This window comes from Balaenoptera ricei, chromosome 4 (assembly GCF_028023285.1).
Source record: "Balaenoptera ricei isolate mBalRic1 chromosome 4, mBalRic1.hap2, whole genome shotgun sequence".
NCBI classification, from domain to species: Eukaryota; Metazoa; Chordata; class Mammalia; order Artiodactyla; family Balaenopteridae; genus Balaenoptera; species Balaenoptera ricei.
This window is the reverse complement of record NC_082642.1, coordinates 159615144-159635334: the sequence shown is the minus strand read 5'-3', so window position 1 is coordinate 159635334 and position 20191 is coordinate 159615144. Positions and strand designations below refer to the sequence as shown.

Sequence of the window (20191 nt, the reverse complement as noted above, 5' to 3'; positions counted from 1 at the left end):
GAGGACAGAGGTGAGGCTGGTTTCCATCATCCCTCCCCCGGCACCCCACACTCCGTCGTGCTGGCGCCAGGGGCAGGCCACTGCCCACTTGTCAGGGATGCCCTGTGATGTCGCCTGATACCACTGGCCACACCCCATGTACAGATGAGGAAACAGGCCCAGAGCAGGCGGGGACTCTCCTGGGGAGGGACCAGGACCCGGTCTCAGCTGCCGGGGGGTCCCCAAATCCACCCCACCGCACTACCCGAGGGGGGTCCCAAACCGCCCTGGCAGGTCCCTCCCCTGTGTGAACTGTCTGCAGCACACAGGCCCCTCCTCACGCCCACCCCTCCCGGAACAAGACCTTCCCATGCAGCCCTTAGACTCAGCCTGGGCCAGAGCTACCCTGCCAGCGCTAAGGAATCAAAGTAGCCAGGCTGGCTCCAACTGGTCCCGCCAACGACAGAGCTTTGGGCCACAGGAGTGTCTGATGAGCAAATAGGCTGATGTAAGCGCTTTAAGAACTTCGGGCTGTTGTTCTGGACCTTTCTCAGCAAGCCAGGGCGAAGAGCCAAGAAGCCCACGGCACGGCTGCCATCTCGTCATCAGGACGAAGCTCCGGGTCGGTCCACGTGTACCGGCACACGGCAGGGGGGGGCGGTTCCCGAGACACTGCTAGTGAACTAGCTCGAGCGACCATCCAGTCTCCCGGGAAGAGAACCTTTAGCAGAGCCAATCATAACCGCAAAGCTATAAAAACACACTTGCTACTGGAAGCTCTGAGGTCCCTCAGACACAGTGATATCTGTCCTAGACCCCAACTGCTCCAGGAAACTGTAACTGAATGTCTTAGCCTGGTGATCAATAATCCCACGGTGGGGGCCCCTGGGGGTCCAAAAGCCTCCCTCAGGCTTTCTCCCCAGTGTACAGGAGGCCCTGAGCACAGGGTTTCTTTGGGGGTAAATGAAAATGTCCTAAGATGGACTGAGGTGACAGACACACAACCCTATGAATATACTAAGAACCACTGGATCGTATGGTCTGTAAAGTAAATCTCAATAAAAAAGACGAGGGGCCCAGAGGACCCTCATCCACACCCGCTCCTCCAGGGCCGTGCAGGGCCAGGCCCTCAAAGGAGCCAGCGCTCTCTGGAGACACGGCTGGTTCAGGGCTGGGGCTTCCTGCCATAACGAGGGCAAGGGAGCGAGCGCCTGGGGAAGGGTCTCAGGAGCCGGCCTGAGGGCTCCCACCAGAGACTGCACCAAGCAGTAATGTAAGTGACAGTAAGGGATTACGTACAACCACTGGATCAGACAGGAAACCATGGGCTGCTGACACGGATCAATGAGTAAGTGGAAGTCTGATGAGAAACTGGGTACCAGAATTCCAGAGCCCCCTCCTACAACACTGTGTTAGCCCCCAGGGGGAAGGTCACTTTCTCAAGACCCCCCCTCCCAGCTGCAGGGCAGGTGGAAAGCCGGTGGCCTGGGCAGGACCGAGGGAGAGCCGACGTCGCTTCTGCGATGCTCCCGCCCAAGAGGGCCTATCCGCACAGCGGGGTATTTACTACTCAGCCATAAAGGGAAGGAAATTCCGACATACGTCCCAAGGCGCGTGAACGCTGAACACACGCTGAAGGAAGCCACACACTGATTTTCACTATCTGAAAATCGAGAAAGCAGCACAGAAAGTAGTTAGCGGTTGCCAGGGGCTGGGAGGGGCCCAGGCATCCTCAGGGGTGAAAACGTTGTATGGAGTGTGAATCGTATCTCAGTAAGGCGCTTAAAATAACGATGCCCCCTTTGGAACACAAGCTTTCCTGGGGCACAATGGCTGGCGGTCGTATTTCATTTCCTCATTTTGCCCAATGGGAACGTTTCCTCACACCGGAGAAACGCTGCCAGAAACGCTGTCAGAGCAACTGCAACCCACAGCCCACCAGTGCCCGCAGCTACGTAACGCGGTTACAGTTGAAGGATCCTGAAGACACGGGAGGTGTTCATACAACGTGGCCTGAAAACGGTGACAGGAGAATGGCACTGGTTTAAGAACTGCAATCAGGAATGACTGCTGCTTCTTTCCCCCCAGAAACTTCTATAGTATGGCTGCTTCCATACTTTTCGATCAAAGGAATTTCAATAAAAACAAAAAAAATACCTGCCCGCACCCACAAAACAGTGCTAACAGCAGCAGCGCCCTCCCTCCCAGGGTCCCTGTTGGGGAGGAAGTGACGGCTCGAGGGTGTCAGCCAGGTCACCTCGCCCCTTAGCCAGCCCTGCCCGCCGGCAGTCTGTGGTGGGCGTCTCCTGAAGCCGCTTTGGGGTGGTGAAAGGAATGTTCACATACTGAGGCCTGGGGAAGGCGTTCTGGCTTATGCATGAGCTAACTTGCATTTGGTGCTGACTAGAACAGCCTGTTTGTGGCCCATCAAACACACACTGTCCACCTGCTGCAATTATTAAAGCAGAGGGCGCACTGACTGGAAGAATGTCCATGTTAAACATAAAGATGAAATGCCTCCCTTCCTGGGAGGCCAACGCTGGTCCTCCTCTGACGATAAGCCTCCCTCCCAGGTGCCAAGGCCACGCTGACTCGCTGTGTACCTGCTGGTCTGGTTTTTGAAACCCTGAAGGAATGTACCCCTGACTTCACGTTCTGTTCTGACAGGACAGAAAACTGTGCTGAAAGCCTGCTTCTCCGGAGCGGTCCTCAGAGTTACGACAGGCTGCCTTCCGGGTCAGAGTCCTCAGTCCGGCTCAGATAAAACTCTTTTCTATCCCTATCGCGGATTGTTTACTGATTATTTTTGCCAACGGGGAAAGGCACTGAAACTTTAAGGGACGTAGACTCTGGGACTTGTCACTACCCTCCCCGCTCCTGCACCCCACCAGCCCCACCCACCTCACGGCTGGACCAAAACGGGGTCCCCGGGCATCTACTCCAGGGAGGCCGTGCTCATACACGGCTGGGCTTTGGAAACTGAGGTTTGGCTCCGGCCTCTACGGGTGCCCCCCAGGCTGGGCCTGTTGCCGGGCTGCACACACCTCGGCCCAGCAGAGGCCGGCCTGGCTGACTGAGGCGGCACGCACCCGTCACCCGGGCAGCCCTCGCCACGGCCACAGCCCTGCCTGGGAGCCACCGGAGCCCACACGGCACTATGTCCCGTTTCTATTTTCCATCTAACCGGGACTCGGGCCAAGGGCTGAAACGGGATCCAAAGGAGCCGAGGGGAGGCATGCAGACGCCCACAGGGACCTCAGATCCAGCTCTGCCTCAGTCACGGACAAGGGGCGGGCAGGGAGCCGACCCTCCTGCCCAGGCAACGGGGTTGGCCCAAAGCACCGGTTCACTGTCAGCTCCCAACCCGAGCCGATAAAGTGCATGTCCAGACGACGCTGTTAACCCTCGGCCTCATCTTGCCGAGTGTGTCTGAGGACCGCATCAACAGACTTCGGGTGCAAGACACAAACACCCCCAGAGAACCCGCATAAACACACCAGGGCAGGACTGGTTTGTAGGTACCGCGTGGCACTTTATTTACAGACGCCCGGCGGGCAGCCGGTCCCCTGCCCAGGGAGGGTGCCTGCAGGGAGGCTCCAGTCCCGGGGGTCCGCCGGCCTGACCGAGGTCAGCACAGCCGCAGCACTTTCTGGGACGCAGGCGCTAAGTGAGGGCCCAACCCCCTTTAGTCCTGACCTCTGCCACTTCCCGACGCAGTAGTCGGGGAGCAGTCGGTGTCCAGAGTCTCGGGAACCCAGCCTGTCCTGTCCCGTCATCCTCCCCGGAGCGCCTGGTGGACGTCACTTCTGGCCCTCCAGGGTCCGCTTCCTTTTCGCCTTTGGCGCCTGGCCATCGGCCGCCTTCGCTCTGGCCCCCGCCCAAGGCCGCCGCCGCCTCCTGGGGGCCCCTCTCCTGCCACGGCCCCCGGGCTGCTCCCGGGGCACGGCGGGGTCAGCCCCTGCGCTCCGGCGCCGCCTCCCGGATGCCGGGCTCGAGTCTGGACACGAGGCCTCCTCTGCGGCTCTCCCTGAAATGGCAAGGCCTAGTAAAAGAGGCGTTGAGAAGGCCGGCTCCAACTGCTGTGGTGCTGACTGAGGTGCCAGCCCCAGGGCGGCAGGGGACACACAGCGCTCAGCAGAGGCACCGACGGCCTCGGGAGTGGACCCGCGTCGGCCCCACAGAGGCCTGTGCCAGCGAGGCTGTGAGTTCCACGGCCGTCAGGCGGGCGAAACCTACTCGGGCTCCCGACGCCAGGGAGGCTGACCAGGAGGTGGGCCTTTAGGACGACCGGCACGAGGACAGAACAAGAAGAAAGGGAACTGTGCAAAGGCAGGACCTCTGGGGCGGTTGGGCGGGCCCAGGCTCAGTGCACACAGGGCCAGAGGGTACGCTGGTCAGAAGGGGCCGCTGGGAAAGCAGGGCCGGGCCTCTCAGTCAACGTGACAGCCGACAGTCAGCGTCCAGGGCCCAGCCTGGCGTGAGTACGCGAGCCAGTCCACTCCTGCTAAGCGGCCCTGGCGTGAAACGAGCTGGACAGGGCTGGCCCGGGCCAGAGCAGGGGTGAATGGAGAGACCCTTCAAAGGGTGCATCCCCAGGACTTGGGGCCAGTTGACCACACACGGATGACACAGGAGGGGTCTCGGTGGGGGGTGGAGCCACCATCTCTCCCTCTTCTGTGTCCCCTTCCAGCCAGGGGTGCCTCTGGCTCCTGCCCCACTCGGTGCTGTGGGCACAGCCCATCCCACTGCAGGGGGCAGTCCCAGGGGTCTACAGTGGGTACAGGGCTTGGGGTGTGACAGGAGCGCACGGACAGCCCTTAGTGAGGTCAGTCACGTTCTAACCACAAGCCTGTAGACAAGCTGGGGGAGGGAGGGGAGAGAAGGGGGAGAGGCAGGAAGGGGGGAGGGGCAGGAAGGGGGAGGGGAAAGAGGGGGAGGGGAGGGAAGACGGGAGCGGGGGAAGCCTCTAAAATCAAGGAGGAGAGCGCAGCGAGGTCAGGGGCTCCCTGGAGGACGCCACGGGAGGTGGAAGAGGAGGCACGGTCCAGGTCAGATCAAAGATGGAAAAGGGTCAGGAAGAGGCACCAGACCGGAGCCACAGGGAAGGAGAGTGGGGACCACAGAGAGTGGCCCATGGGCCAGACAGCAGAAACAGCCCCCGTGCAGCGGGGCGTTGGGGCCAGGGCGCCACATCTCCAGGACACACGGGCAGTGGGCAGTGGGGGGCAGCAGGCTGGGGAGGGGGAATCACGCCTGGAGACAGGCCTCAGTCACAGGTGACACGAGCAGGGAGGAAAGAACGCAGGTAACGAAGCCCCAGGCCAGCAGCCCACCCGCCAGGCCTACCTATCTTGTTCTGCAGCTGGGATTCGAACAAGCGCTTCTTCATCCTCACCCGTCTCCCACCCCGCGGATTCCTGTAGGCTTTTTCTGGGATGTCGTCCTCGGGGAAGAGGCCTAAAGACCAAGGCGGGCCATCAGGAGGCTGTGGGCTGGGAGGCTACGGTCTGTGCATCCACGGCCACCAGCACCATGGCCTCAAGCTCCGGGCAAGGAGGCCGCGGCTGGACTCCGCCGCAGCTGCGGGCAGCTCATTGGGCACCAACAGACGGCGCCCAGAAGAGCCGGTTCCTGGGGCGCTGGGACACGTCTCGCTCCATCCTACACACGCTTATGTCGGGAAGGGGCTGGTGACCTTTCTGAGTCCCGGTGGGTCTGAGTCACACACGTGTGTGCGTCAGTCTAAGCCCACCAGGTGCACCCAGTATTCATGCGTTCCACTGAACGTACATTTCACCTAAAAACCACTACCCCAGCGTGAAGTATTTGGGAGTACAACCTGACTGAGGGGTGGGCGGGGGGAGGCAGAAACACGGTAAAACAAGGACACTAAACTGATGGCGGAACCAAGGTGGCGGACATGCAGGTATTCACTGTAAAATCCTTTTCAACTTCGCCACTTGTCTAAAATTTTTCATAATGAAATGTTGGGGGGAAAAACGCTTACATCTTCTACCTTAAACCTTCTAGGAAACTGTCTTTCAGAACAAGCCACGCCGGCTCCGCCAGCCACACACCGAGGAGTGGAGCTAGGTGCTGCAGCGCCGAGCAGCAGGGCGGCAGGCCGGGGCACTTACTGGAAATGCGGGTTCCTGGGCGCCAGGTCAGCCCTCCCGCACACTCAGCCCTGAGGTCCCCCGGGCTTCACTAGGACAAGGGCCGCAGAGGCCTGCAGCCTGCCTCCCCCTGGAGAAACGCCACCTCAGGCCTCTCTGCACCCATCCGCGCTGTGGGAGAACACGCCACCTGATCCACGGCCAAGAGGACGAGATGCCGTCTGGGCCTGGCGGCCCAATGCTCACCTTCCGAGAGGGCCTGCAACCTGAAAGAACAAGAGACGGTCACCCGCCACGGCCTCTGAAGAGGGGGGAGCCGCCCCCGGGAAGCCCCTTCACACCCGAGCTCTGAAGACGGCTGCCCTCCCACCTGGCTGAGGCCACCAGAGAGCGGAGGGGCGCGGACACAGCGGAGGGCCCGGGCTACTCACTTCCGGATCACTTTGTAGAGGCGCTTCCGGTTCTGCGGAGGGGTGTCCTGGCGACTGGCCATCTCGAACAGTCTGTTGGCAACGGCCTCGTAGTCGAACTGTTTCACAGACAGACACCGTGGAGGCCAAAGTCAGCCCCCCCCCCAGGTGCTCCCAGGACGGGAACCAACAGAGAGAACGAGCCCGAGGACCACACGCCAAGGCTGTGCCCCCAGGTCCCCCGCGCACGCGGCAGCAGACGCCCCGGGGCAGCGCCGCCCAGTGGGTCGTGAGGGGCCGCACGGCGAGCCTCTGCACGACTGTAAACCCTCTGGGAGAAACAAGTAAAATTAATCTGATAAATTTAACCCAAGCTACCTAAATTCTTATTAATTCATCAAGTAATCAACTTCTGAAATGTATCAGGAAGGACCCTACGTGTCCAACTCGCCTGAAGTCACAGATCCTGTCTGCTGAGCTCTGACCCCGCGTGGGGACCCAAAAACCCCCCACTCAGCACACGCCACCCTGGCGGCCCCAGCGCCCTCGAGGGCAGCCGCAGGCAGACCTGGGGCAGCTGTCGAGCAGTGAAGCCGGAGCCCAGCCTTCTGGCGCCCAGCCCCCAACTCCACTTTCAACAAATCCGCGCTTCTTTCTGCAGCCGAGGCTCCGGGGCACCTGCGCTCCTCCGAGTCCCGGCTGGACGGGTGCCACCCCGCTCCGCCTTCCAGAGGCCGAGGGCTCAGCCCACGTGGGGCCCGGCCACCCACCTGGAGGACGGTGCCGGCGCTGTCCTCCTCCTCCTCCTCGTCGTCTCCCGCCTGCTCCTTGCCCGGGTCGGGCTCAGCCCCACTGACGGAGCCTAGAACAAAAGGGCCCCAGGGACTCAGACACGCCTGGTGCCGCAGGTGTCACGGGGCCCCAGCACCTGGGAACCAGAAGCCCTGCCTGCCAGGGCCCACACCTGGGCAGGGGAGCCCATAGCACGGGATAGCAGGAGCACTGACGGCCTCGCCCCGAGGGCAGCAGTGCCCACACTGGCCTGGAAACACGGGAGCCATCCCAGAGAAGGTGGGGCCCGACCAGTCCTAAAAGTGAAACCAGGAGGGGATCATGAGTGGGCATCTTAGGCAGAAATCGCAGGGCCAGAAGTCCCAGGATGAGGAAGAAGGGTGGCTGGTCCAGCCACGGCGCAGCCTGGATTGAGGGGCGACGGGAGATGAAGCTTCCCGTGAGGAAGCTTTTGCTGGCCAGACATCTGGGGCCCTGACATCACTACCTACAGAAGACAGGTTCGGTCAACAGGTGGCCGAGAGGGACAGGCATGTGTGGCGCAGAATGACGACAGCAGGGCTGCAGGCAGGCCCTAGGCCGCCATGGGCCCCTGGGTCAGCCTGTGCCGGCGACTCGGGCTACTGAGGAAGAGGAGGAGGAGAAGGGAGGGCCAGGAAGGACGTCCAAGACAGCCGGACAGTGTGGCCGGGGTGCTGACCGACGAGAAAGCCCAGGGGCACTCCAGCAAGGGCACGGGAGTCAGAGGCCACAGAAGTCAGCCCTGGCTTCTACCATCAAACTACCTTCCACGAGGGCACAGGGCCGGTCAGTGGGGAAAGGACTGTCCCCTCAACAAACGGTGGGGGAAACACTGGACATTCACATGCAGAGGAATGAAGTTGGACCCTTACCTACCACCATATACTAAAATTAACTCAAAATGGATCAAAGACCTAAAGAAACAATAAAACTCAGAGGAAAATGTAGGGCAAAAACTTCAGGAGACTGGATTTGGCCACAATTTCTTGGATATGACGCTGAAGGCACAGGTAACAAGAAAAATTAGACAAACCAGACTTGATAAGACCTTTAAATTTTGTGCATCAAAAGGGACTAGCAACAGAGTAAAAAGGCCACCCACAGAGCAGGAGAAGATACCGGCAAATCAGGTATCTGGGGAGGGGTTATTATCCAGAATATAGAAAGAACTCCTAAAACTCAACAGCAAAGAAATCTGATTCAAAAATGCGCAAAGGACTTGAACAGACATTTCTCCAAAGATGTATGGACGGCCAATAAACACATGAAAAGGTGCCTGACACCAATAATCATCAGGGAAATGCAAATCAAAACCACAATGATACTACTTAGCACCCACGAGGATGGCCACTACCAAAAAAAGACAACAACAAATACTGGTGAGGAAGTGGAGAAACTGGAACCCTTGTGCACTGTTGGTGGGAACGTAAAACAATGCAGCCGCTATGGAAAACAGTATGGCAGTTCCTAAAAAGTTAAACACAGAAGTACCATATGATCCAGCAATTCCACTTCTGGGTATAGACGAAAAAGAATTGAAAGCAGGGTCTCAAAACAGATGTCTGTACACCCATGTTCACAGCAGCGTTAACCACGAAAGCTAAAACATGGAAGCAACCCAAGACTCCATCTACCAATGAATGGAGAACAAAATGTGAAATACGTACAATGGAATATTATTAGGCCTCAAACAGGAGGAACGTTCTGACGCATGATACGGCATGGATGAACCCTGAAGACGTTATGCTGAGTGAAATGAGACAGACACAAAGACAAATACTGTCTGGTCCTACTGACACGAACCACAGAGTCGTCAGCAGTCAGATTCACAGAGACAGGAGGCAGAACGGTGGGTGCCAGGAGCTGAGCTGGGCAGAGGGAGGAACGGGGAGTGTTTAACGGGGACAGCTTCACTTTGGGAAGATGCAAAGTTCTGTGGATGGACAGCGGTGACGGCTGCACAAGCGCACTTACGCATGGTCAAGGTGGTAAACCTTACGTTATGTGTATTTTACCAGAAAAGGCAAGAGCAGAAAAGTCCTGAAGCTGGTGGACAACACACACCCCTAAGGCCACAGGACACAGTGCGCAGGTCACCCGGAGGACAGTCACGAGACCAGCTGGCGTCCCACGAAGACCCACTTTAGCATCGAGGTGCACAGGCGAGACTGGACACCACTGATGCGGAGCCCACAGGCCCCGCCCCCAGAGGCTTCAGGGGGACGTTCACAAGTGCTACCTTCTACTCGTTCATTCACCCGCTCACTCACTCATCCAGCGCAATCGAGTGGGCGCCTCCTCCGTGCCAGGTGCTGCTCCGAACACCAGGTACACAACATGGTCAACAGTCCCCGCCCTGGCGGAGCTGACATCCAGTGGTGGAAGCCGGGCCAGAAAGATGAACAAGTGATTTACGTAACTTCAAGTGACTTACGCCAGAAAGTGAGAATCACCATGGAAACGCCCAGTGAGCGAGGCAGGGTCGGGGCTGGGAGGCTGCACTTGAAACAGGGTGGTCAGGGTAGGGCCTGGAGGGACAGAGGGCAGAGACCCTGCCAGGGAGGGGAGAACAGAGCAGACGCCCCGGGGCAGGAGCAGAGCCCAGGAAGCCATGAGGACACGGACGGCCACGGGGCAAGGGTGAGGAGAGTGAACAACATGTGTGCTTGTTTCCAAGGTCACCCTGGCTGCAGAGCCGAGAACAGACTTCGGTGGGGAGGGCAGAACCGAGGGGACGGGACAGGAGATGAAGGCAGGGGCCCCGCAGAGCCACCGCGGGCTCAGGCCAGGACAGGCCCGTCACCCCGGTCAGTGCGGTCCTCACCCTCAGGGGGCTCCCTGGACGGCGTGTCCCCGTCCCGCTCCTCCTCCTCCTCCTCCAGTTCATTCATGAGCTCCTCGATGGCCAGCGGGGCCTGTTCCACAATCGCCTCGAAGACGCCTCGAGTGATGTTGTGCAAAACCAGGGAGCTAAGGGGCAGCCGCAGCAGAGCCACCCGTCAGGCTGGACCCTGCAGGGAAGAAACGCCGCCTCCCCGTGCCCGTCTCTCCTGACCCCAGCCCCTCAGCCCCGCCGGCCCCCTGCTGGCCCGTCGTGAGCACACAGCATTTCCTAAGGGCAGTCCCCTCGGGGACTCAGCGGAACAGAAGAGGCGAGCAGGAGGGAACCGCACTCACTCCTGAGTCCGGGCGGCGACCGTGCAGAAGGGCCCAATGAACCTGAGGTTCTGGTCCGCCGTCAGCTGCGGGGACAGAGCGGGGGCTCAGTTCCTGGGCCGCAGGCACCCGAGCGGCCCGGCCGCTGCACTCGCCCTGCCGCCTACCACGTACCTCGCGGGCGCCCACTTTGGTCAGCTCCTCCAGGAAGATCTCGATGAAGTGGCTCTTCACTCCGTTGGGGGCCTGGCTGTCGGGGTGCAGGATCTCTGTCATCAGAAGCTCCAGCAGCTGCTCGGTCTGTCTGGGGAAAGAAGAGGCGAGTCCAGCAGCAGCACGAGGGGCAACAAGGCGATGGGTTCACTCTGCCTGAGCGGGGGGCTCTGACGGGACACAGTCACAGGCAGGCGCCCCGTCCACCAACACAGGAAGACCCAATGACCTGGGTCTGTGGCGGCACAAAGGACTCCTGCGATCATGGATCCATGGGCAACAGCCAGGACCACGACACAGGGCAGGACTGAACCTTGGCTATAAAGCAAGAGCCCACCGTGTCTGGTGTCCCTCCTGTCCCCGCTGGGAACTGCGCGGGAAGGCTCACCAGGACAGAGCAAACGCAAAGGGAGACAGATGCCAGAGAAGGGGACGAGTTTGCCTCCCGGGTCCTGCTGGACCGGGCCTGTGGATGGTCACACATCACGTATCAGACCTCACCCAGGCACGTGGGTCTCAACAGTCTCAGAGGCCTGGGGATCCCAGATCGGAGAGCTCCAGAGACCGGTCTTTAGTGGCCCAGACGCACCTGAAACTCCTGGGTGCTTGTTAATATACGGATACCTCCACCTGAACTGTAAAGCATGTACCCTTCAGAAAGCTCCCTGGGCAGTGCTGACGCTGGGGTGCCTTCCATGACTCAGCGGAAGGGAGGCAGGCCAGGGGCCAGGGACCTCCTCTGCCAGGCTGCTGACAACACTCGCATTCACACGGGCAAAAATGTTACACTTACAGCCTGCTACTCGTAAGAACGGAAAAGGGCTACAAGAGCAGATACAACGAGCAGGGCTGGCTACCCCAGGGCAATGGGAGGTTACTGGTTTCTTCAAAAGGATCTCTGCACTGAATTGCTAGTGACAGTAAGGATGGAACTACTTTCACGGTAACAACCACACCCCCAAAATTAACAGAAATAAAATCGTCCCTTTAACACTGAGCCCGGCTTCAGTCACCAGCCACCCCGGGATAACATGACCCTAAACGCGGAAATGAGTGAGACGCCAGCCTCAGGTCTCCACAGAACTTGAAGGATGAAAACCACTAGAAGAGGCGCCCTTGCCCAAAAGGCAGTCGCCACAGCCATTCTCAACCTATAACAGCAACTCCAGTAACTGCAGTCCAAATCCTGCTGACCAAAATGTAGTCACCCACAGTCATTCTCAACCTATAACAGCAACTCCGTAACTGCAGTCCAAATCCTGCTGACCTTCTATGGGGGCCGGGGGGCTGTGAGGCCAGGGACTAAGAGTTTGTTAACTCCGCTATTCAGAAAATGAGAAAGTCCTAGAATAACATGGCCGTAAGCTGCATTCTCTAGTCTGGCAGCTATTCTGACATCTGGGTCCTAGATTTATTATCCTTGGGCTTAAAAATAAACTCTTTTACCATCACTTTTTAATCACAAACCAATTCAAAATATACTGTTTCTAAGCCCTCTCCCCCAGTGCCCGCCCTCCCCAAATCATGCAGCACCAAGACACTGATGTGAGATGTTTCTGACACATTCTCAGTAAAATGAATAAGCAGTCTGCTACACCACTTTTGGACCATGCCATCAGGCAACACTTTAAAAGTATCAATAACTGTCGGGGAGTCCCCTGGTAGCCTAGTGGTTAGGAGTCCGCACTTTCACTGCCGTGGCCCGGGTTCAATCCCTGGTCGAGGAACTGAGATCCCACAAGCCGCGCAGAGCAGCCATAAAAAACACATGTATATATTAAAAAAAAAAAAAAAAAGTAATTGTCTGCTGGAGTTAAAATTGCTTTTCAATGTTTATAAAAAGTTTCCTGAGTTCTTTATATTGAACATCCATCACTCTCATAAGTAGAAAAAAGGTTTTTTTTTTTAAATTTTAATTAATTCCAAAAACTTTAAAACGTGAATGCTCAGAAACCCACTTTCTGTTGTGATCTCAGACTGCCCCCGGGAGGTTTGGAAACCTGCTGCTGTAACCTGGATGCAGAGCTTCAGGTGAAGGGGCAGGTCCAGGCTGCAGGAGCCCCGCCCCTGCCTGGTCTCCAGGAGGGGTTGTGGGAGGAGCTAAGACGCAGCAGAGCCCAGCCCAGCCCCACCTGAGGATCCCACCCGGCTGCCAGGTGCCAGGGGAGGCCTGAGGTCAGCCAGAAAACACAGGCCCTTCCAGTTTGGAGGGACACACACAAGCACCACTGTCAAAAATGTGAAGTCTGGACAGCTCAAGTATTTGCAGAGCTGAGAGCAATGACCGCTGACGACAGAGCTGAAGGCGCCGCGGTTTACAAGAACACCCGCTCAGCTGCGCCTCCTTTGGTGAGGACTTAGTTCTGATCCATAAGAGCCCACCGTCAAGGCTGAAACAAACATTCCCACGAACACGTGCACAAACTTAATTTAAAAAATGCCTTTGTTTCCAGCACTAAGTCACCCTTCAACATAAAGCTGGCAAACGAGTAGAGGAGAGACCCAGACCGGCCCGAGTGGCACAGGCTGCCGCAGGCCGCTCTGGGACACTGACCTCTCGTCCCATCCGCGCGTCTTCAGGGCCTTCAGTGACTCGTGCAGGACCATCCGCATGAGCTGTGGCACAGGAGGGGACCCCGTTAGTGGCACCACCCCGACCTCCCCTCTGCCCCGGGTCGTCTGGGCATCGCACTGCACACGGCAGGCCCTGGAGAGCTGCTGGGGACCTGGGCCTGCGGGAGGCGCCCAGCCTCCCAAGAGCAGCAGGACGTCGGGCTCACAGCAGGGACACGGGGAGTGACCACACACCACAATCGACGGCTATGAGGGACGGGCTTGTTTCCAGAGTGAAAACGGGACGACGTGGAGCTCCCCCAGGAGAGCGGAGCCTCGCAAACACCAGGTCTGCACCGGAGACTGTTTCCTCTGAGCTCCCGTTTCCTCTGAGCGCCCCCTGAGCTCCTCCCCAACCAAGGGAGAAACCAGTTTCCTTCTCTGCCCACAATCCCCAGCACAGCGGCTGACTGCCCGGTTTCCCTACCCATGTTGGGTTCCAGGCATGAACCCAACAAGCCTGCAGGGGGGACCCGTAGTGGTGAAAGGTGACAGAGGACACCTGCGGTGCCGCCAGGAGGACCAGCCTCTAGAGCAGGGCTGCGCTGCCAGACGTGGCCACAGGGGGGTCGTGGGAAACAGGCCGCGGACAGCAGCAGAACCCCCGACCTAAGGCCCAGCACCACATCCTGGGACACAGCCCCGTGTCTCATGAGCGGGCGTTCTGTAACCGTGCAAAGCCCGGCGCCCGACCCCCCGCCCGCCCACACGCATCAGCGCCCGTCCTGCTTCTCTCCTGAGCCCCGCGCTCGCCCACCAGCTGTCCTCACTTTAACACGTGACATCACACACGTGGTGACCGCGTAACCCTGGACCGAGACGGAGCGGGTGACCGGCCTGAGGGGCAGATCACAGGGACCTGTGCTCAGCGAGGCCTGGCCACTGCCCCGTCCAGTGTCCGCATCGAGCCACCTGCTCTCGGACGGCAGCACTCATCTGGGGACTGTCCCCAGTCCCAGGGGACACCAGCGCAGTAACAAAGCTGCAGCTCAATGGGGCAGCAGTAACACACAGTCCAGTTTTTCCTGCATTTCTGAGCGCAGATCAATAACCTAAATTCACCAGAATGCAGCGCAGGAAAGGAGAAAGACAAGGAAGATTCTGCACGCTATTATGTAAACTGTCCCTGCCCAGGGGTCTCTGTCCAGGGCCCGAGCTCTAAGCTTTGCTTTCACGGCAGCAAAGAAGCAAGGGCTTCGCCACCGAGTCTCCCCCAGGGGCAACTGTGACCCTCCTCCCCTGAACCGACAGTTTGTGCAGAAACCTGGCATGCGCACCCCACGTGAGGCCGAGGCTCCCCTCACGGCCCAACTAGGCTCACAGGGAACAGACCACCCAGCAGCCTTGGTCCTTGGCACTGCTGGGGCGGTGGGGGGCTCAGGGGCCGGGATGCTGGACGCCGCGCCCCGGCACCGCAGGGACCCCCGCGGGGAGCGGGCAGCTTCCTCACCACGTAGAACTTGTCCAGGCGCAGCCTATCGATGCCCATCCACTCGCGGTTCATGGTTTGCCAGAATGTCTGAAGGAACAGGTGCTCTGGTGGGAAGAAAAGGCCAGAAGAGAGTCGGGGGGTGGGGGGGGGCAGGGGAAAGCGGCAGCTGCCTCAGGAGGGGAGGGGAGGGGAGAGACCATGAAGAAGCCCTGTCAGGACCTCGCATGGCACCGGCCTCGGGGGTGCTGAGCCCCTGAGTGTGCTGAGCTGAGAGCAGTGCTATGGATTTGGCTTAAAAACGGGGCTTTTAGGAACCTTGGAAAGAAAAGCAAATCCCAGCTACAACCACAAACTGAAGCCACATCCTCTGAAGATCAGGCAGAGGATGATGTGATCAGCGCTCAGGCCGCTTCTCCCCACTCAGCCACTGCCACTGCCCCACCTCGGCTGGGGCTGAGGACCCTGCCAGGCGCCCATGCCCTGCGCCAGCACTCGCCCCACTGAATCCACTGACCTGATCAAACACAAAACCCTGCCAATGACAGTATGTCAGAACCGGAGTGCTACGGGCTCAGCCAGGTCCCCAGCCCACACCTTGAATCCCTAACCCCCAGTCCCTCGGAATATGACTTTATTCGGAGACACAGTCTTTAAAGAGGTGGTTAAGATAAAAGGTCAGTGGGGTGGTCCTAATCCCATCTGACTGGTGTCGTTAAGAGGAGATCAGGACACAGACACACAGAAGGACGACCACGTGAGGACAGAGTAGGAGACGGCCGTCTATACGCCCAGGAGAGAGCCCTTGGGAGGCCCCGACCCTGCTGACGCCCTGACCTCGGGACACAAAGGGCCCCCCACCTTTTCTTTTAATATTTATTTATGTATTTATTATTTTGCTTGCACCAGCTCTTAGTTGCGGCACTCGGGTTCTTCATTGCGGCATGCGGACTTCTTAGTTGCAGCACGTGGGATCTGACCAGGGATGGAACCCGAGCCCCCTGCCTTGGGAGCGCGGAGCCTTACCCGCTGGACCACCAGGGAAGTCCCCAAAGGGCACCTCTTATCTCCCACAGGACAGGCCTGCGTTCACTACCTCATTCAAGTGTCACCAAGTGAACACTCTGTACCTGGCCTTCTACTGAGCACAGAAAGGCTTCTGAAGTTTCTTAGAAGGTAAAAATTATAGAGAATGGATCTCCTCCAGTGACTACTCAAATGCAGTTAAGAGACTCTCCCGAATGGAGAAAGTAGTTACTGTAACTGCACACTCCCTACTTGTGACTACTTTGCCAGCTTAAGCATAACTGCACTAAACCCACCCACACAGCCGGGGCACCACCAGCATCGGTCCCGGGGTCCATGCCAGCGATGCTGCCCAGCCCTAGCTGTCCTCGGAGCAGGGCAGGGGGTGTCGCAGATGCTAGCGCCCAGGCCCCACCCCCAGAGCTTGACCTGATGGGACCAGGGTCTAGACATCGGGATTTCTAAAGACACAACGGGCAGGCCGCAGGGTTGAGAACGGCTGAAGTTGGTCAGAACAAGAACGCACGAGTCAGAAAGATGCTCTGCAGGGCCCTCACCGCCATCAGGCGGGGTTCAGTCACACAGCTGCTGACACTACACCGCTTCCCCCGTAACTGTGAAATATAAGGGTTAGCCCTCTAGACCCCTGAACCGAGTCTACTCCGGGCAAGTGAGCGAACACGTGCAGGACGAACAGAGCAGCACAGCAGACGCCAGCTGGGACGGGGCCCTCACTCCCGCTCTCGGAACGCAGGCCTCGTGTCCAGGGGCTGGCGGGGATACTCACGTGCCTCTGTGGTCTGGAAAGCGTGGATGAGCTGGGAAATGGTCCTGCCAAGCTCCTCCTGCGCAGGAAACAGAACGCACGCCCTCAGTCCTGAACGAACATGATCCCACAGTGACGAGCAACGGCGGTAAGACAAACATTCAACTGTCCTCACTCGTCGCGGGATCCGGCTCCACGGGGCCTCGCAGCCCAGTGAGCTTGGGGCTTGCAAGTCTCACACTGGCTGCGAGAGGCCTGCCCTGAAGGCCAGGGCCCACAGGACCTCACAACAAGCAAGGGCAGGGACTGCCCGCGTGACCGACGCTGAACCCCGCGCAGCGGAGGCTGAGAAGGAAGGGGCGGGAGAGCAGGAGCCTGGGAGCACACGGCCACCTGACCAGCAGAAAGGGGGCTGGCGGGACCCCTGTGAGCTACCGGCTGCCTGCCTGTGTCACTGTGCCAGCCATCACCTGGCACGCTGGCCAAACAGACGACTCCAGAGCCTCCCCCGAGAGCTTCTAGTTGAGCGGGCGTGGAATACAGCGCAGGAATCTGCATTTTAACTAAGTACCCTCACCTCCCAGGTGATTTTGAACAGTAAACAATGCCCACTGGGAAACACTTCTAAAAAGGCTAGTACCTTAGGGCAGTGAAACTACTCTGTAAAATACCATAATGACAATGCACGTCATTGTACATTTATCCAAACCCACGGACTGTACATCACCAAGAGTGAACCTTAAGGTAAGCTGTGGACTCTGGGTGATGACCACGTGTCACGGAGGTCCATGGACTGGGACAAAGGTCCCACGCTGGTACGGGTGATGACGGGGGAGGCTGTGCTTGGGGGGGGTGGTCAGGGGGCACGTGAGAAAACTCAGAACCTCCTCCTCTCGTTTTGCTGTGAGCCCAAAACTGCTCTAAAGAATAAAGTCTGTTTTTCTAAAAAAGGCTAGCAGAAAAAATACTTGTCTCAGAAGACTTGAATTCTGTCCCCTGGTTTCCAGCATTTCAGCACTTAATTGCCATCTCTGACAAACACAGAACAGACAACCCGGTGTTCAGCCATGACGTACACTGGCAATCAACAGTGTTGCTGCGGTGCTCGACTCAGCCAGTGCAAGACTCACTTTAACCCAAGGCCCTGGACCCTCCGGCCATTAAAAGCAAAAAAAGTATGGAAGCTGTAAAACTGTGCCCAGCATGTCTGCAGTAGTAAAATGAGGGTCGACAACGCGCTCGCCTGTCCTCCCACTGTTACTGCTGCCCTAGCTCCTTCTGTACCCTCCCAGGCGCTCACCTGGAGGAGTGGCTTGTCCTGCATCCACATACAATAGAACAGTCCTTTCCACACCTTCAGCAGCTCGTCATGCGTGAAACCACCTGCACCAAAAACAGCAACACTCACAACAGATGAACCCAACTTTTTAGTGCCAGAACACAGCCAGAGAAATGTGAACGCCTGAATTAGACCAAAGTCATCTTACTGTAAAGGTACCTGGACCTCCCTCTCAAGCCATCCTCCCAACTCAGAACCTGCTGGGCCTGTGGCTGGAAGGACTCCCCCAGATAACTGTCATTTCATTCATTCAATAAACGTTTACCGAGAATCTACAAGTAACAGGCGCTGTACTCCATTTCTGTAGATTCAAAATTGAGTGAATCACCATTTCCTGGTCTGGATGGTGCCTACTCAGGTGAGTCTGTTGGCAACAATTCACCCGGCGTTACACCTGGGCTTTGTGCACTTTTCAAATTTTAAAATTACAAGTTACCTCATTCAGGGTCGTTATGAAGGCAGATACTGAACATATAAAATCACCCAACAAGTATGTACTGAGGTCCTAACTACGTGTCTGGCACCCTGTTCCAGAGCAGTGGTTCTCAGACTTAGCAACAGGATCACATCACCCAGAGGGCTTCTTAAAACGGATTTCTGGCCCACTTGTCAGAGTTTCTGATTCAGCAGTACGGGGATGGGACCCAAGAATTTGCATTTCTAACAAATGTCCAGGTGATGCCGAAGCTGCTGATGGGGCCACGTTTTGAGACCCACATTTTGAGAATCAATTAGGAAGCATGTTCTCTGAGGACTGCACACTACGTGAAACTCAGACGACAACCCAATAATTATACAAGAAAAAGACTACCAACAGTGATAAATGCCGCTCTGAGGAAAAAACGCAGGGTGCCCAAACAGTGGGTAGCAGGGATAGCGGGATATATGGGCTGATGCGGGGGCCGGTTCCCAGAGAAAGGCAGGTCTTAACTGGGAAGAGGAAATAAGGCCATGGGGAGGGGGAGCCTCCGCATAGGGACACGTGGCCACCGCAGCAAGAGGTGAGCGCCGCGCACCTTCAGGGCAGCCAAGGTGGGGAAAGGGCGCAGGGCCAAGCGCTCAGGCGGGAGCGCGAGAGGGAAGCAGGGGACGGGTGGAAGCATCGCCGCAGGCCCCATCCACTCGGCCCGACCACGTGGAGGCTCCACGAGGTTGGAAGGTCCCCTAGCCCGGGTGGCCGCCCCGCGCCCCCCACCCGGCCCGGCCACCGAGGCGCCCCCGCCCACATGCCGCCAACCCCGTGCCCACCTTCGGCCCGCTGAGTCCTGGCGACAATGTATTTCCGGAGTTTCCTCACCGCCCGGTCTCGGGTCACCTGCTCGTTCCCTGCCAGGCGCTGCGCCAGCTGGATTTCTGGCGGGAGCTGCACCCGCGGACCCATGGCGACCGCGCCGAGACCCCAGGGTATCACCTACCGCACCGCTTCGCCTGGCCGCACGACGTGACGTCACACAACCGCGCCGGCTTCTCCCAGGCGCAGCGTGACATCACACGCCCGCGCCGGCCTCTCTCGGACTCGGCGTGACGTCACGTGCCCGCGCCGGCCTCGCCCGGGCCGCACGCCACCGCCCTCTAGTGGCAGGGCCCGGAATGACAAGTCCATCTGGCTCTGTCTTGGCGGACAGTCACTCTGGACACAGGCAATTAAAAGGAAGTCATTAAGCGTTTGCCCGCCTTTTGGGGAGTGGGGGGATGCTGTAGTTCCCCCCCGGCTGCTGAGGGAAGGCACTTCGTTAGCAAAGAACGCCAGCGAGCACAGGCAGAGGAAAGCCCCCAGTGAATCCAGTGAATGTTGGGTCAGCCAAGGTCATCACAAAATGCCACGACGGCCGGGAGAAGGTGGTCGGGGCGGGGGGGGCGGGGGGCCGCGAGTATCGCCCCCGCCCTCAGTGGCCTGCCGCTGCCGGCCGGTGCCCCACCCTGCGGCAGCATCACCCATGGGGCAGGCTGCACTGGCCTCGTCCATCCTGTAGGTCCGCGCCCGGCCTCTGGACACAGGAAGGCCGCGCACGGGGCACGAGGAGGGAATCGCGAACCCGATCTGAGCCAGTCCGCATCGCTTCACAGTTAGTGTCATGAACGAAGGCATGGGTGAAGCATGTGTAAAGGAGGGGATGCAATATACAAATCTTGACTGGACTCTGATTTTTTAAAATAAGCTAAAAAATCATTTGGGGGACAGCTGGAAAGCTTGCATAGAAACTAGAGGTTAGGTTATATTGCAGAATTATTGTTTGTTTTCTTAGGTATAACAATGGTGTTTATGTAGAATGGGCCTCAGCAGACGTTTTCTGTAAAGGGCCATGTGTCCGGGGGACCCAAGACGCCCAG

The 20191-nt window shown here is 58.3% G+C and overlaps 1 protein-coding gene across 3 annotated transcripts; it reads right to left on the bottom strand.

The window, feature by feature from the left end:
* Positions 1-3490: 3490 nt before the first annotated feature.
* On the bottom strand, positions 3491-19335 carry RRP1 (ribosomal RNA processing 1). Of its 3 annotated transcripts, none has more exons than XM_059921679.1 (13): positions 19109-19334; positions 17822-17904; positions 16543-16600; positions 14751-14836; positions 13242-13303; positions 10649-10778; positions 10496-10560; positions 10143-10288; positions 7276-7367; positions 6527-6624; positions 6342-6361; positions 5326-5436; positions 3491-4006 (listed from the first exon to the last, which is right to left on the bottom strand). In XM_059921679.1, the coding sequence occupies exons 1-13, from the start codon at positions 19239-19241 to the stop codon at positions 3780-3782; spliced, it is 1311 nt and encodes a 436-aa protein (XP_059777662.1). In that variant the 5' UTR covers positions 19242-19334; the 3' UTR covers positions 3491-3779. The 3 variants fall into 3 exon arrangements, with proteins under 3 accessions (XP_059777662.1, XP_059777664.1, XP_059777663.1); XM_059921680.1 differs by having other exon boundaries at positions 3918-4006; positions 6286-6361; positions 19109-19335; XM_059921681.1 differs by lacking the exon at positions 17822-17904 and having other exon boundaries at positions 19109-19191.
* Between the last annotated feature and the right edge of the window lie 856 nt (positions 19336-20191).

Excerpts from the sequence above, each read along its gene's own strand:
- RRP1 (XM_059921679.1), bottom strand. The coding sequence starts at position 19,241 with ATGGGTCCGCGGGTGCAGCTCCCGCCAGAAATCCAGCTGGCGCAGCGC. Across the intron at positions 6,625-7,275 it reads GCGCCGGCACCGTCCTCCAG|TTCGACTACGAGGCCGTTGC; the intron begins GTGGGTGGCCGG and ends TCTGTGAAACAG. Across the intron at positions 4,007-5,325 it reads CCAGCTGCAGAACAAGATAG|GGAGAGCCGCAGAGGAGGCC; the intron begins GTAGGCCTGGCG and ends TTGCCATTTCAG.